Source organism: Nerophis lumbriciformis, linkage group LG05 (genome assembly GCF_033978685.3).
Source record: "Nerophis lumbriciformis linkage group LG05, RoL_Nlum_v2.1, whole genome shotgun sequence".
Lineage (NCBI taxonomy): Eukaryota > Metazoa > Chordata > Actinopteri > Syngnathiformes > Syngnathidae > Nerophis > Nerophis lumbriciformis.
This window is the reverse complement of record NC_084552.2, coordinates 23,981,589-23,999,299: the sequence shown is the minus strand read 5'-3', so window position 1 is coordinate 23,999,299 and position 17,711 is coordinate 23,981,589. Positions and strand designations below refer to the sequence as shown.

At 41.8% G+C, this 17,711-nt stretch overlaps 1 protein-coding gene across 1 annotated transcript; it reads left to right on the top strand.

Moving 5' to 3' along the window:
• The first annotated feature begins 44 nt into the window (after positions 1–44).
• Positions 45–16,158, top strand: plaa (phospholipase A2-activating protein). The gene is made up of 15 exons (XM_061961064.2): positions 45–144; positions 432–616; positions 893–1,086; positions 1,157–1,257; positions 3,942–4,062; positions 10,043–10,210; positions 10,291–10,426; positions 10,496–10,665; positions 10,735–10,886; positions 10,952–11,171; positions 11,302–11,367; positions 11,450–11,521; positions 14,771–14,878; positions 15,216–15,386; positions 15,461–16,158. Exons 2-15 carry the CDS (start codon positions 465–467, stop codon positions 16,027–16,029), a joined length of 2,400 nt encoding a protein of 799 aa, XP_061817048.1. The 5' UTR covers positions 45–144; positions 432–464; the 3' UTR covers positions 16,030–16,158.
• The last annotated feature ends 1,553 nt before the right edge of the window (positions 16,159–17,711 follow it).

Sequence of the window (17,711 nt, the reverse complement as noted above, 5' to 3'; positions counted from 1 at the left end):
TATTGGGCAACTTTGTTGTGACGTCATCGTACACACGTCGCCTATTATGCTATAATCCTTTGTAAATAAAGTTATTTGGCAGCACCCAATGCAGGGATTGTAGTCTGCCACCAACCTGCGGTCACATATATATGACATGTGGAGGTAAGATATATACTTTGTGGTTAAGTTCATTTTCAGTTAGTAATTGATAAATAGACGGTTTTATTTGTACGTAAATATTTTATCTTTACATTACCCTATTTTCGTTAGTTTAGCTGTATTTATTTATGACCGTGCTACTTCTCCTTATTTATGGTTATTTTATTTTGTCTTTGTATGACATTATTTTTAAAATAAATGAATGTTTTTTAATGTCGAGTTTGCTGAGCGGAAATGATGTAATTCCATTTCCGCTAGCGCTTAGCAGCCGGTGTCTCTTATGTTGACAGCGAGCGACGGTATTTGGCTCATTACGGGGAAAAATGGCATCGGCGTCCAACTCTTACAGACTCAGGTGCTCCGTTCTTGGACACGAAATGGACGTCAGGGGTCTTGCGACCGCCGTATTCCCGGAAGGAGCGTTTGTTTCTGTGTCCAGAGACCGGACCGGAAGGATCTGGGTACCAAACTCAAGGTACAGTAGCTAGCGTTAGCATGCTAGTCGTGTCCATATCAGTTATAAAAAGTGGCTGTATTGTCAGACATGACTCATTAAAATGTCTATAAACAGGAACAACATCAACCACACAAACTAACTTAGTCCTAATTGCTTAAAAAGCCATTTGCCGTTGAGACATGACTTACTGTTAAACACATTGCTACTCAATTTAGCTTTGTCATTCATTCAACTTCAGCTGCTTGTTATTCCCTCATGTACTATTTTCTTTGTTGTGCTTCTTTTTCCTGGCAGCCCAGACAATGGTTTCGCAGAGATGCATTGTGTGACAGGCCACTCCAATTTTGTATCATGTGTTTGCATCATGGCACCAAGTGAAACATATCCACGAGGACTTATTGTCACTGGAGGGAATGATAACAACATTTGTGTTTTTACTCTGGACGGACCACTGCCTATTTACATCCTTAAAGGTCACAAAAATACAGGTTGGTATTATTGTATTTTTATACATATTGTCAACAGGCACGAACAACGTTTTGCTTTTCGTCTTCACAGTTTGTACGTTATCTTCCGGAAAGTTTGGGACACTTCTGAGCGGCTCTTGGGACACTACAGCCAAAGTGTGGCTCAGTGAAAAGTGCATGATGACGTTGCAGGTATGGCCATAAAAAGTGCATTTAGATACCGTATTTTTCGGAGTATCAGTCGCTCCGGAGTATAAGTCGCACCGGCCGAAAATGCACAATAAAGAAGGAAAAAAACATATATAAGTCGCATTTTTTGGGGAAATGTATTTGATAAAACCCAACACCAAGAATAGACATTTGAAAGGCAATTTAAAATAAATAAAGAATAGTGAACAACAGGCTGAATAAGTGCACGTTAGTGATGGGTTGATGAGGCGTCATGAAGCGTTTCGACACATTGCAAAACTGTATTGATACTGTGTCGATACTGTGTCACTAAATACTGACATCTGCTGGACATTAAAAATCCCTACAGGCAACCTATGGACCGACTCAACTGACACTGATTTTACGACCTAGTATATACAATAATATAAACCAAGTCATTGTATTTCATTTAGGATTATTTCATATCTTCATTTAAATACAAATATGTTTTTATCTTTTTTAGATACAGTCAATAAATGATGTGAACATGTATCATAACATGGAAATCTAAGAGAACGTGTTGTGAATGAGGATGCTTGTGGACTGGGAATTTTTTATTTTTTTATTTTTTTAAACATTTTTATTAAAAAAAAACAGTTTTTCCAACGTATTAAATTTTAGACGATTTCTCTTCTTAGTTATTAATTCAATTCTCCGGCTGTAGAAAAGACCTGCTGTCTCAGGGCACAGAGGAGGCGTCAGTGCGACACAGTTTGCGTATTGGTCACGTGACCGAAACCGCTCATGATCGGTCACGTGACTTTCTAAAAGCGGTACGCGCACCGACACAGGGTTTTGCTCTATGAGGTCGACGCATGCGCCGATGCATCGGTGTTGCCGGACCCATCACTAGTGTACGTTATTTGACGCATAAATAACCAACTGAGAACGTGCCTGGTATGTTAACGTAACATATTATGGTAAGAGTCATTCAAATAACTAACATATAGAACATGCTATACGTTTACCAAACAATCTGTCACTCATAATCGCTAAGTCCGATGAAATCTTATACGTCTAGTCCAGGGGTCGGCAACCTTTACCACTCAAAGAGCCATTTTGACCCCTTTCACAAATTCAAGAAAACAATGGGAGCCACAAAACTCTTTTGAAATTTAAAATGAAATAACACTGCTTACAAAGTTTTTTTGTGCTTTGTGCTATGTATAAACCAGACACGCGCCCCGCCAGGACTCCCGAAATTCAGGGCAACTATTCTATCGGATGTCTGCTGATTTTCACCCAAACAACAATAATAATAATAATAATAATAACTGGGATTTATATAGCGCTTTTCTAAGTACCCAAAGTCGCTTTACATGTAGAACCCATCATTCACACCTGGTGGTGGTAAGCTACTTTCATAGCCACAGCTGCCCTGGGGTAGACTGACAGAAGCGTGGCTGCAATTTGCGCCAACGGCCCCTCCGACCACCACCTATCATTCATCATTCAATTCACCGGTGTGAGTGCAACCGGGGGCAAAGGGTGAAGTGTCCCGCCCAAGGACACAACGGCAGCGATTTTTGGATGGTAAGAGGCGGGGAGCGAACCTGCAACCCTCAGGTTTCTGGCACGGTTGCTCTACCCACTACGCCATGCCGCCCCATAATAAGGGCGTGCCGTGATGGCACTGTCTTTAGCGCCCTCTACAACCTGTACGTACAGCGTGCCAGCCCAGTTACATGTTGTATGCGGCTTCTGCAGACACACATAAGTGACTGCAAGGCATACTTGTTCAACAGCCATACAGGTCACACTGAGGGTGTGTATAAAACAACTTTAACACTGTTACAAATATGCGCCACACCGTGAACCCACATTTCGGGAGAACATCCGCACCGTAACACAACATAAAAACAACAGAACAAATACCCAGAATCCCATGCAACACTAACTCTTCCGGGCTACATTATACACCCCCGCTACCACCAAACCCCCCCCCCCCCCGCCCCCCCCATCCCCCCTCCGTGAGTCGGTTGAGGTGGGCGGGTTTGGTGGTAGCGGGGGTGTATAATGTAGCCCGGAAGAGTTAGGGATGCATGGGATTCTGGGTATTTGTTCTGTTGTGTTTATGTTGTGTTACGGTGCGGATGTTCTCCCGAAATGTGGGTTCACAGTGTGGCGCATATTTGTAACAGTGTTAAAGTTGTTTTATACGGCCACCCTCAGTGTGAACTGTATGGCTGTTGACTAAGTATGCCCTGCAGTCACTTACGTGTGTAGGGCAGAGCCCGCATACAACATGTGACTGGGCCGGCACACAGATAGTGTAAAATCGGACGCTAAAGGCACTGCCATCACGGCACGCCCTCAATATTGTTGCCCCGGTAGATTTTCGGGAGAGGCACTGAAATTCGGAAGTCTCACGGAAAAATCGGGAGGGTCAGCAAGTATGCAGCTGAGCCGCATCAGAGTGATCAAAGAGCCGCGGGTTGCTGACCCCTGATCTAGTCTCTTACGTGAATGAGCTGAATAATATTATTTGATATTTTACGGTAATGTGTTAATAATTTCACACATAAGTCGCTCCTGAGTGTAAGTCGCACCCCCGGCCAAACTATGAAAAAAAACTGCGACTTATAGTCCGAAAAATACGGTATGTGCGAATAGTCTGGTGTTGGATTTCTTAGACTGAATTTTTTGGGGCGGGGGAATCCTTCCAGGGCCATTCTGCAGCAGTGTGGGCTGTGGCTATGTTGCCTGAACAAGGACTCATGCTGTCTGGATCGGCAGACAAAACCATAAAGCTATGGAAAGCTGGACGATGTGAGAGGACATTTACTGGTAAGTTTCAACTTGTACTAGGGTTGTACGGTATACCGGTATTTGTATAGTATCGCGATAGTAATGAATCATATTCGGTACTATACCACCTCTAAAAAGTATCGGTTCCCCACCCATTGGTGTCGTCACGCTCTAAGACCAAAAATCACTAGAAATGATTCCTGGGCGTGGCCACCGCTGCTGCCCACTGCTCCCCTCACCTCCCAGGAGGTGAACAAGGGGATGGGTCGAATGCAGATGACAAATTTCACCACACCTAGTGTGTGTGTGACAATCATTGGTACTTTAACTAAGACACGGCTAGCTAGCTAGCGGCTATGATTTTACTCCTCCTTAATCATTAAACCTAGTCAAGTACATTTATTTCAAGAATCATCCTTGTAGGATGAGTGATAGTTAATCATTAATTGCATTTTGAAGTATTAAAATAGTCTGAAGTTGACACAGTCAAGACAAGATTACTCTATGACCAATCATCAACCATTAAGACAACCAACTTAACTTTGAACACACAAGTGAATGAAACCATACTTAGTCAACACCCATACATGTCACACTAAGGGTGGCCGTATGATCAACGCCAACACTGTCATAAACATGTGCCATATAGTGAAACCACACTGAACAACAATGACAAACACATTTTGGGAGAAGATTTGCACCGCAACACAACGTAAACACATACCTAACAAATTCCCAGAATTCCCTGCAGCACCAACTCTTCTAGTACGCTACAATATAAACAAACCCCATTGGTGGATCTACACCTAACATCCACTGTGATGATACCAAGTACAAGAGTGTATCTAGTCGATGCTACTATGATTACATCAATATTTTTTAGCATCCCAAAATCTTCCTTCGTTTTTAAAACAATGTATATTATGTTTATAAACTCAGGAAATATGTCCCTGGACACATGAAGACTTTGAATATGACCAATGTATGATCCTGTAACTACCGGAACTTGGTATCGGCTTGATACCCAAATTTGTGGTATCATCCAAAACTAATGTAAATATCAAACAACAGAAGAATAAGTGATTAATACATTTTAACAGAAGTGTAAATGGAACATGTTGAAACAGAAAATAACCAGATATTAACAGTAAATGAACAAGTAGATTAATAATTATTTTTCTACCACTTGTCCTTAACAATTTTGACAAAATAATAGAATGGAAAATGACAATATGTTATTGCATATGTCAGCTGCTAAATTAGGAGTCTTTGTTTGCTTACCTACTATTAAAGCATGGGTGTCAAATTTGGCCCGCCGTGTAATTTCACTTGGCCCTTGAGGCGATATCAAATTAACACTGGGGCTGGCCCGCCGATTATATTCAGCGGCAGTGCCGCGGTAACACCACATTCAACCCCTAATTCTCATACTTGCCAACCCTCCCTGCTAATTCTCATACTTGCCAACCCTCCCGGGAGACTCTCAAATTTCAGTGTCCCTCCCAAAAATCGTCACGTCCGGTTTTCACCAAGTCCAGCGAATGCTGGCCCAGTCACATAATATGTGCGGCTTCAGCACGCACACACAGGCACGTGAATGCAAAGCATACTTGGCCAACAGCGATACAGGTTACACTGACGGTGCTCGTATAAATAACTTTAACACTGTTAGAAATATGCGCCACACTGTGAACCCACACCAAACAAGAATGACAATCACATTTCGGGAGAACATCCGCACCGTAACACAATATAAACACAACAAAACAAATACCCAGAATCCCATGCAGCCCTAACTCTTTCGGGCTGCAATATACACCCCCGCTACCACCAAACCCCGCCCCCCAACCGCGCCCACCTCAACCGACGCACGGAGTGGGGGGCAGGTTTTGGTGGTAGCGGGGGTGTATATTGCAGCCCGAAAGAGTTAGGGCTGCATGGGATTCTGGGTATTTGTTTTGTTATATGTAGAATATATTTATATTATTTATATATTATATATAATATATTATATATATTATATTATTTATTTTTATTATTGTCTATTGTGAGCGAACTGGGGTGCTGAATTTCCCCCAGGGATCAATAAAGTACTTTCTATTATATTCTATTCTATCTATTAAATAGCAGACAGCGTCAAGAAATTATCTTAGATTTTGCTAACAACATGACGCTACCAAGAATGTGTCGTAGCAGATGCAGCTCCGAAGCAAAGAAAGACCGGCAAAATAGTTTTTTCGAAGGAATTTTCTGACAAAGAATCATGGAAACAAAACTTTTGAATGTCTCGGGAGTTCATTCATAATGCTCTTTGGATTGATTGTAGGAGTTTTAAATCCAAAGGAAAAGACTGTTAGTGCCCCGGCCGATACTGTTCCAGAGGAAGGTTGCTATTTTTCTGGACTATCTTGCCAGTTGTGCGTAAAGTTAATCAGTTTGGAATGCACAAATGCAGTGTGAAGAGGTTTGTGTACGCTTTATTATTTGCCTTTGATATACCTGCTTCATTCTATTTAATCTCATTCGTATTTACTTTGAGACTACAAGTTAAACCGGAATTTTGCATGTTCTTAGCTAACTTCTTAAATAAATCTTTCTTTTTTTCTACCATTAATGCACTTCAAAATGTTCTATTGTTTTCATTTGCAAAGCAGAGAAACAGTCTCCTCTTTATTCCAATTGTTGCTATGTTTTTATTCAATGGTATCTGCTTCCGGGTTGTATCCCGCGTGTTGAGACTGGTGCATGCGCGGTACAAAGGGTCCCCTCCAGTGCACATACTACCTCAATCTCATAATCCAGGTGTGTCAGTCCGACTTTTTAAAAACCTAACAAAATCGGATTAAGGTGTTTCCATGGGCTGTCGGAGGCTTATTTAGAGCCAATCTATTTGAGAAATCGGACTAATTTAGTGCATAGACACGTACTCAGCGACGCTACTATATAAAAGCGTCCAACAGTACATTGTATACGGCTGATTTACAGCGACAAAAACTAGTCAGAAATGCTAATATCAGATATAGTAGAAGTGGACATAATTGTTAACATCCAAAAAAGCCATTTATGAAACGAATTTAGGAATGGTTAAAATGCTTCAAATTTCCGAGTCGGATATCCAACCTCGTAGGGCATTCCAGTTGAAATATTGATTAAGAACTTCGAAATTCCAACTTCCCAGTACAAATGGAAAGCACCATGAACCTTAAGAAGTGTACAGGTTGGATGGGGTGTACTGAAAACAAATATTTTTGTAATTAAAGTGCAATTTGCAATAAAGTTCCATTCCATTCCAAGTGTAGGTGGCAAATTAATAAGAGTGTCTACAGTGCATCCGGAAAGTAATCACTTCACTTTTTTTGGCATTTTTATTAAAGCCTTTTTCCAAAATGGAAGAAATGCATTTTTGTCCTCGAAATTCTACACACAACATAATAACAATGTGATAATTTTTTTGTTTTTTTAGACATTTTTGCTTATTTATTAAAAATAAAAATACTAATAAAACACATGTACACAAGCATTCACAGCCTTTGCTCAATACTTTGTTGATTCACATTTGGCATCAATTACAGCCTTATGTCTTTTTGAATACGACGCCACAAGCTTGGCACACCTATCTTTGGGCAGTTTCGTCAATTCCTCTTTGCAGCACGTCACCTACTCAGTGGCCTAGTGGTTAGAGTGTCCGCCCTGAGATCGGTAGGTTGTGAGTTCAAACTCTGGCCGAGTCATACCAAAGACTATAAAAATGGGACCCATTACCTCCCTGCTTGGCACTCAGCATCAAGGGTTGGAATTGGGGGTTAAATCACCAAAAGTGATTCCCGGGCGCAGCCACCGCTGCTGCCCACTGCTCCCCTCATCTCCCAGGGGTGATCAAGGGTGATGTGTCAAATGCAGAGAATAATTTCGCCACACCTAGTGTGTGTGTGACAATCATTGGTACTTTAACTTTACTTTAACTTTTAACTCTAGCGCCATCAGGTTGGATAGGAAGTGTCAGTGCACAACCATTTTCGATTTCAAGTCTGGGCTCTGGTCTCGCCACTTAAGGACACTTCAAGGCAGCAGATATTTTTCTGTAAGCTTCCCCATATCTGTGGCTCAAGACAATCCTGTCTTGGAGTTCTACAGACAATTCTTTCGACTTCATGCTTGGTTTGTGCGCTGCCGTGCAGTGTCATGTGTTGAATCATATACTGTATATAGGCAGGTGTGTGCCATTTCAAATCATGTCCAAAACACAAAATTTACCACAGGTGGACTCCAATTAAGTTGTATTGTGTGCAAAATTTTGAGGACAAAAATGTATTCATTCCATTTCGGGATAAGGCTGTAATGTGTAAAACGTGAAGCGCTATGAATACTTTCTTAATGCACTGTAGCAAGGATAAAAACTTTGGTGTGTCAGCATTGTCAAGGTCAGTACGTAACAGCTACGATCCATAAATTGGTGGTGTCGATGGGGTAGTATCAATAGAGGATAATACCAGGGTGATCAGATTGATATTTTAATTTTCTCAAAATAATTTTTTGTTGTTTTTGTTAATGTTGACAAACTCTAAGAAAAATGCCTTGGGCATAGGAGGACAATGAGGGCAAAAACCAAAGGGTTCAAATAAGTAGCAGTTTATACTTTCTGCTTCTTTTCAGTAATCGCGCTATTTTCACTTTCTTTTATTCAAACATTTGTATGTAATTAAAAAGAATGACAAAGTAGTTTAAATATTGCGTTGATATTGTTAAATTGTCAATAACACTCACTATAAATACCGTAATTAGAAAAATGTACAGTTAATACATGTGATTGGTATCGGCTGATCTCACTCATGGATATCAGAATCGGTAGCATACAACTTTGATTGGAACATCCCTAGTTTTAAGTTTTACAAGGTAGCAGCAGTGCTGAATCTAATCAACAGGCCCCCTCTTCTACTAGGTGGTAGTAGTAGTAGTAGTAGTAGTATTATTATTAGTAGTAATAGTAGTAGTAGTAGTAGTAGTAGTAGTGAGTACACAAGAACACTTATTCAGAGTTAACAGAGGCAAAGAGATGCAAAAGTTTGTGACAATAATGATAAAAAAGGAGCCGTTGTCTGCAAAATGTAGAAAGAATGTAACTCACATAGTGCATTGCACAGAAATAAATAAGTATTCTCAAGTTCTCATTCATAATTTAATTCTAGGGGCATGGAAATTCTATCTCCCAGGGTTGTAATGACAGGAAATAATTGAGAAGCTCTAAGGTAATGTTTAAAAGGTCACTCAAATCTAGTCAAATATTTTTGTCAATTGACAAACACAGTAAGCTTTCCCAAAACTGTAATAATGTCATATTAATAGTTTCAGAAGTTGATGAGTTTTAACAACGATCTCCCCCATCCCCACTTTAAACTTTTGTAAACGTCACTTAGTTTGTCATGGCTTACATGTGTCCAACCAAAATATTTTCCAATAATCTGCTCAATGTCTATGTGACGTTACAAAAAACTTTTGTGTCTACACAGTCCACAGAATTAAACACAGGACAAAGATTTGAGGCGAGCAAACTATTAAGTCAACAAACTTTATTTGTGAACATTTTAACTACCGGTATATAAAAATACAACAATGTGTCAATATCAACAAAATAATACAACCGTTCACTTTTAATACATACAATTGTTTAAGCAAAATAAAACCAGTAGTACTAAACTAAACAAAAGCACACATTTTATTGGCTCTCATTCAAATCCATCAAATCAGATTTGCCCTCGAAGCTGAGTTTGTAAACAATATATGAATATAACACTGTCAACAAAGTCACAATATTGACAACACAACAACAAAAAACACGCAATCTTTTTTTGTGAACATAAACCTAGAAGAGAACTGAAAAATATTGATAGCATCACACTAGTATCAATCCAATCAGTTACTACTTTTTGTATTAAAATTGCGCGCGACCAACAAAAAAATGTCATAAAATGTCCCTTAGATTTCTTAAGAGTTAAAAAATAGTTTTTAATTTCTCTTCCAGGTCATGAAGACTGTGTCCGAGGACTGGTTGTAATCAGCAGCACTGAGTTCTTCTCCTGCAGCAACGACACCAGCATCAGGAGGTGGCTGGTTACAGGTGAATGTGCACAGGTATACTACGGCCACACCAACTACATCTACAGCATTGCCGTCTTCCCCAACAGTGAAGGTTTGCTGCCTCTTAATTAGCCTTTTATCACCAAACTGGAGTCATAGTGTTTTCCCACTAAAGCAAAATCTTTGTGCTAGATTTTTTGAGCACAGGAGAGGACAGGACTCTGAGAATATGGAGGAAAGGCGAGTGTGCTCAGACCATCCGTCTGCCTGCTCAGTCTGTGTGGTGTTGCTGCATCCTTCCAAATGGTGACATTGCTGTGGGAGCAAGGTAATAAATACAATGCTACTCTAGCACACACTGTAATTCTCTTTACACTTCTAACTCTTTAACCCTCAGTGACGGCATCATCAGAATCTTCACCGAGGCAAAGGAACGCGTGGCCAGCGCAGAGGAACTTCAGGCATTTGAGGACGAGGTCTCCAAAGCCACCATCGACCCCAAGACGGGAGACTTAGGCGACATCAAACTGGAGGAGCTACCTGGAAGGGAACACCTTGACGAGCCTGGTATCCATTTTCTTTTTTAGAAGTTATCAGGTGCTCCATCTAGGTCATTAATGTTTCTGGTCTTCCCAGGAAACCGTGATGGGCAGACACGGCTGATCAAGGATGGGCAGAAAGTGGAGGCGTACCAGTGGAGTGTCAGTGAAGGCCGCTGGATGAAAATTGGAGATGTGGTCGGCGGCTCAAACCAGCAGACCTCCAAAAGTGTCATGTATGAAGGCAAGGTGAGATGACTTATTTTGTCAACCTTGCTTCTGAGGAACGTAGACAACATAATTTCTCCTCTCAGGAGTACGACTTTGTCTTCACCATCGACGTCAACGAGGGAGGGCCGTCCATGAAGCTGCCCTACAATGTGTCAGATGACCCCTGGCTGACGGCACACAACTTTTTGCAGAAAAACGACCTCAGCCCCATGTTCCTTGATCAGGTCGCCAACTTCATCATCGAAAACACCAAAGGACATGAGGTGGGACCCGCACAGCCAGCAGGTGGTGACCCTTTCACTGGTAAGAAAGTCTTAATTGTAGCAACCAGCAGAGAGAGCAACACATTAAAATACATTTTCTGTCTACCGTATTTTTCGGACCAAAGGGCGTACCGAATTATTAGGTTTTCTAATGTTTCTTCCTTTGGCAGGAGGAGCTCGGTACATCCCTGGCTCGACGGATGGAAGGCCAAATTTTGGAGGCGATCCCTTTACAGGTGTGCAGTATGCCAGTTTCAAAACGAGATTTAGAGAGTATCCAAACGTACATAATCCAAAGTGTTTTTGAACCTCTTCAAGGCTCTGGTCGCTACATCCCAGGCTCAGAACCAAACCCAGTGGCTCCTGTAGGCGTGGCAGATCCCTTCACAGGTGACCATTTGACTAAATCTTCTCAAGGGACATTCCTAGGGTTGGGAATCTCAGGGTTACCCTCGATACGATACAGTCTGTGATACATGGCTTACAATAACGAAACCGCACTATGACAATGCTGCAATGATGATAGAACAAAACCAAACAAAACTTTAACCAGAGTACAAACAGCAAACGTGCAAAAACAATGTGCAATGCAAAGACACTGTTTCAGTGAAGCATCAATCAATCAATCTACTTATATATACTTTAATCACAGACGTCTCAAAGGGCTTTACATGCCACAACCACATCCTCGGCTCAAATCCCACATCAGGGCAAGAAAAAACTCAACCCAATGTGAACAACGAGAAACATAACTATAAACAAGATTTATGTTGAGTGAGTCAAAATTGTTGATGTTGTTGCACCTTTAACTGAGCAGACCTCCCCTAGCCCAATAGTAAAAATACTTATTTCTAGACAGTTGTCCATATCATTCACAAAGTGTTTGTTTCTTATCCCACTGACATTTCCAGAAGGTTTTCATCAAAATCTGCCCCTAACTTTTTGAGCTATGTTGATAAATAACAAAACACAGAAAGACAAACCCCAGCAAATCAAAGGATGAATTAAATTGACATATCTTTGTACGTTTGTTTTGTTAGTCTGTGGCTTCCAAACAGGCTTCAGGAGGGTTCACTCTTTACATAGGTTCCAGCACGTGGGGGCGTTTGTTCTGTAGTGGAATGAAAGAAACTGAGTGAACCTTCTTCCCAGTCAGCCACCTTTGTCTTTGTGGGTGGAGGCATACACACACAGAAGTTAAGCCTCATAATGCAACACCGTAGAAATGATCCTGATCAACCCAAAATCTAATCCCTTATTCCTTATCCCATTTCTGACATTTCCTGAAAGTGCCATCAAAAACCACCCATAACTTTTTGAGTTATGTTGCTAACTAACTAACTGACTAATCCTGCTGATAACATTTACCTCGAGGTGGAGATAACTATCCACTAAAAATAAGTCACCACACAGCCATTATTATATCAGTAATGTATTGTAATTGGGTTCAGGTCTGGATGAGTCATACTTGTCAACTTTTCCTTCCTCAGCAAGGCACTAGTCCTCTTTGGGGTGATTGGACTCCTTATCTTGTTGGAACACTGCCTCCGGCCCACTTTCTGCTTTACACTGTCCCTGTATGCATTGGAATTCATCTTTCTCCTCAATAAACTGCAACTCCCACATGACGCTACCACCACACAATTATCGGGCTACTCACTTGTGTTGACAGCTATTTCGACAAATATTGTGTGTTGGTAGTACATGTATACTGCTATAGAAGTTGTAGGCTGACTACTCTTAACGCACAGAAGTTTACTATCTATATATGGTATTGTCCCATGAGAAGATTTGTTTATATGTATGGTGTGTACAGTGGAACTTCGATTTACAAACGTAATTAGTTTTTGAACATAGTTCACAAACTGAAAAGTTTGTATAGTGAAGCAGAGTTCCCCATAGGAAACAATGTAAGCATGAATAATTGGTTCAGCCACACCGCGCAGTGAATGTAGGCAACGTTCCCTCTATGGTGCGCGCCTGTGCAATTGCGCACTGCTCAAGCGTCCTCTGCGCACGGAAAATCTATGCTGCGCACAAAATCAAATAAAAAAATAAGCGCATTAAACAATTTTCGACACGGACTTGACAGAGAAAACAGTTTTCGTCATCATTGTTCAAATATTGTAACGTCTGTCAAGACGCTTTGAGGACATGAATTCCATCGATCACTTTACTGAGCAAAACTCTTTATTGTCGGCCATAAACACATCACCAAAACATTAGTAAAAAAAATTATATCTAGCAAAAGTGGTCATTTTCTGCAGTACAAACCAGACCAAAAGCAACTTTGTTATATCAACAGCAGCCGCTCGCTCTTTCTCACTTGCGCCAACACATGCACATATGGCACTTAGCCAGTGATGCGTTTACAGCCACACAAAAAGTCGGACAACTCCAACACCACACATAAAGTGTCATTCCAGGTCGTTACACTATGATTTACCAATCAAATGTGTGCTTATTCTAGTGTCATTTATTAGGAATCTTAATTTATAAATATTAATCATGAAATGCTGTTAGTATATTAAATAAATACTAATAAAAATATATTTTTTACAAACAGGAAGTTGCAGGAATGTACACATGATCCCCTGCTTACATCTCATTGTGCAACATGTGAATGTTTTAATGGGAGCTAAATGCAATGTCTGAAAGGGGTACAAATTATTTCCAAAGCAGGACCTCCACCCAGACAAACAATACAAGTACACAGTTCATGAAAAACAATATTTTTTGTTATTGTCATTGTAAGTGGGCCTAACACTTATATTAGAATGGAAATGACTGCTGTTGCTCACATAAGCCCCACTGAATGCTCAGGGAGTTTTTGCATTTGCTCACACACATGAAAAATTAGAGGGAACATTGAATGTAGGCTCCTCTTTTTCAACCACCCACAGCTCACCTTAAATTGTTTTTCTGTGCTGGTTCCAGCATAGTCACTTTTGGACATCAAGTCGCCATATAATATTTGATAGGTTGCAAAACGCTGCTGTGTACTCCTTGCAAATATGTAAACAGGATGGACGTGCCCGTGTGTACAGGAAGGGATGTCAACAAAATGGCAGTCCCCCCCCCTAGGTTTTCCAGCCCCTCACAAAATGAATGAATGAAGCATTCGTACGCTGTGACATTGTTCGCACCCAGAGTCATATTTATATGGCTCATAGACCGAAAAGGTCGCAAATAGAGGCGTTTGTAAATCGAGATTCCACTGTACTCACTGTTTATATACAGTACAGGCCAAAGGTTTGGAGACACCTTCTCATTCAATGTGTTTTCTTTATTTTCATGACTATACTGCTATATCTACATTGTAGATTGTCACTCAAGGTGGAGTTATGTACTTAACAAAAAAAGGTGAAATAACTGAAAACATGTTTTGTATTCTATTTTTTTCTAAATAGCCACTCTTTGCTCTGATTACTGATTACTGTTTTGCATACTCTTGGCATTCTCTCGATGAGCTAAAACCTGAGAGGGTTTTCACTTCACAGGTGTCATAGTTTTGATGCCTTCAGTGACAATCTACAATGTTATGAAAATAAAGAACAACGCATTGAAATGAGAAGGTGTGTCCAAACTTTTGGCCTGTTCACATGTTGCTTTAACAAATAAATAAATGCTGTGTGTCAGGTGGAGGTGCTTACTCCTCATCAGCCCCACGACAGAAAACAACCAACATTTACTTCCCCAAGACTGATGGCGTCACCTTCGAGCAGGCTAATGTTTCACAAATCGTCGGTAAGCACAAGTTTTTGCTGGTACTTCTTTAAAAGGGACGGCGTGGCGCAGTGGAAGAGTGGCCGTGCGCGACCCGAGGGTCCCTGGTTCAATCCCCACCTAGTACCAACCTCGTCATGTCCGTTGTGTCCTGAGCAAGACACTTCACCCTTGCTCCTGATGGGTGCTGGTTAGCGCCTTGCATGGCAGCTCCCTCCATCAGTGTGTGAATGTGTGTGTGAATGGGTAAATGTGGAAGTAGTGTCAAAGCGCTTTGAGTACCTTGAAGGTAGAAAAGCGCTATACAAGTACAACCCATAAATGCTGCTTCTTTAGGTCTGACTCTTGTCTTGACCAGGCAAGCTAAAGGAGCTGAACGGAGGCGCCCCTCATGAGCACAAACTCTCTGAAGACATTCTAGAAAGCCTCGAGGGGCTGCTCGTGTCCGTCTGTGGGTCTAACGTCACTGAGTGCCCGCCAACTATTCAGCAAATCAACCTCCTCTGGAAGGCCTCACATTGGCCTGAAGGTAGAATAATGTTTTGTCTTTTTGACTTTTCTGTCTTCTTTTCGAAACTGACTTGCTCTTCTCGTACTCTCTAGATATTGTGTTTCCTGTCCTGGACATCATGAGGCTGGCTGTGCGTCACCCGCAGGTTAATGAGAGCCTGTGCGGTGAGGCGGAGGGCGTCCAGTTGTGCAACCACCTCCTGAGCCTAATGAGGCCGGAGGGACGGCCCGCCAATCAGATGCTGGCGCTGCGGATTCTATGCAACTGCTTCAACGGCAAGCACGGCCAAGCACTCCTCATGGGCCAGCGCGAAGCCGTCCTCGCACGGGCCGCCGACTTGGTCACTGTCTGCAATAAGAACATCCACATTGCTCTCGCCACACTGGTGCTCAACTATGCCGGGTGCCTGCACCAACGACCCGACCTGGAGGCCAAAGCGCAATGCTTGTCTGTGGCCAGCAGGGCTCTGGAGACCGTGCAAGACAAGGAAGCTGTGTTCCGGCTGCTGGTCGCTCTGGGGACCACAGTGGTCTTCGACCAAATGGCCCAGGACCTCGCTCGCTCGCTGGGGGTCAACACGCAGATTTCTCAGTTCTTATCTGTATCCGATCCTTCAAAGGTGGCAGAGTGTTGTCAGCTGATTTTAAAGGAACTACAATGATGACAAATGACAATAAATTAAGGTGATATCATTTTATTACAACCACACTGTTTGCTTATCATGATGTGGAGTCAACTTGTATGTTGTACAATAAAAAGGACACGTTTCAAGTGGAAGCAGTCTTTATCTAAAGTATCCTTGCATAATTGATGCAAGCTACATGTGCATACACACAGTCTGTATCAGTGAAGACTGAGCTAGACTTGCAGCACACAAGTGCTTGTCAACATGAAGGCTCTTTGCATAGCCTACAGGGAAAAGTGCAACAATTTGCATTTTGCAAAGATCCAACTTTGTGCTATGTACTGTATTTGTACAAGTCATTTGTAGAAGACCTGTTTTGCCTGTCCTGAGCTAATGTATGTCTTTGTTCAGACTCTTTTTTTTCATATAATTGTGGCATTTTATTAATAATGACTCAAACATTTGAATCATGACTTTTATAAATTAAAGTACAACACATTGCCAAATGATGCATTGCAAAACTAAAGCAACATTTTCACACATTTGACTAAAATGCCATTTTCTAACGTCACAAATTTGACTTCTATCCCTAATAGCGAGCACATGTCTGTCCTAAAAAGAAGGAAAAAGGTTTTGGTTTTAACTGTTCTTGTGGCGTCGACTTAAGTTGTACAGGTAGATTAGTGGCTGCAGGTAACTACAACTTATTGCCGCAGCCGAAGAGAAAGTATCAAACTGACACTTCACAACCCCAGCAGGGAAGTGCCCACGCAGACTGACGGTGAGGATGTAGGGAAGGTAGTTGATAGTGAGGACCACCTGGATGGCGAAGATGGCGATGAAGGCTTTCTTCTTTATTAAATGCATCTCCCCATTCTTCCTTGGTTCGCGCCCCCTTCCCGCCATCCCACCTGCTGGTGTCTTCATCCCCACGTTTCCCTGCCGCCTCTCCTTCTCCTTTTCGTGTGCTTTCGGTTTGTCTCCTGGTGGAGTTTGTTTGAGCGCTCTCAGAACGGCAACGCTGCAAAAGGTGTCCACAGCCAGAACAGGAAGGAAGACAAAGAACACTAAAAGATTGGAGTCTTCCTGGTACACGAACAAGGCAAGGATGAAGTTAAGACAACCTGCGACAGCCAGCGCTCCCCATCTGTACTTCAAGGCCCTGAACCTGAGGGTCAACATCAGGTCATTGGTCCTTTTCATCAATGATGACACTGAACTAAACATGTCTTACCTTAGAAAGTACACAGGTCGCACCACAGCGAGGTAGCTCTCCACACACATCAAACAGAAGATCAGCGGCTTTAAAATAAGCATTGATGAGATTGTGAATCCCGTCACGCCAAACACCCAGACACTGCGCCACAAGAAGTGGTTGAGCAAGAGCCAAGGCACCATCAGATAGAAGCACAAATGGATGAGGGCCAAGGAGAACGGGAAGAAGTCCGTCAGGAGGATGCCGCCGACCTTCCGTCTTGAACACAAAAAGTCATGTCACCAATCTGTTTTGTAGGCCGGTGTTTTTCAAAGATACAGTCTGGTGTGCCGTGGGAGATTATGCACTTTCACCTATTTGGGTTAGAAATATTTTTTGCAAACCAGTAATTATAATCTGCAAATAATGTGCCGTTGTTGAGTGTCGGTGCTGTCTAGAGCTCGGCAGAGTAATCGTGTTATACCATACCATATCAGTAGGTGGGAGCCGGTAGCTAATTGCT

Bases quoted from the DNA above. Each gene is read 5' to 3' on its own strand.
- plaa (XM_061961064.2), top strand. From the start codon at position 465: ATGGCATCGGCGTCCAACTCTTACAGACTCAGGTGCTCCGTTCTTGGA. The intron at 11,522-14,770 runs GTGACCATTTGA...GCTGTGTGTCAG, and splicing joins CGTGGCAGATCCCTTCACAG to GTGGAGGTGCTTACTCCTCA. The intron at 14,879-15,215 runs GTAAGCACAAGT...TGTCTTGACCAG, and splicing joins TAATGTTTCACAAATCGTCG to GCAAGCTAAAGGAGCTGAAC.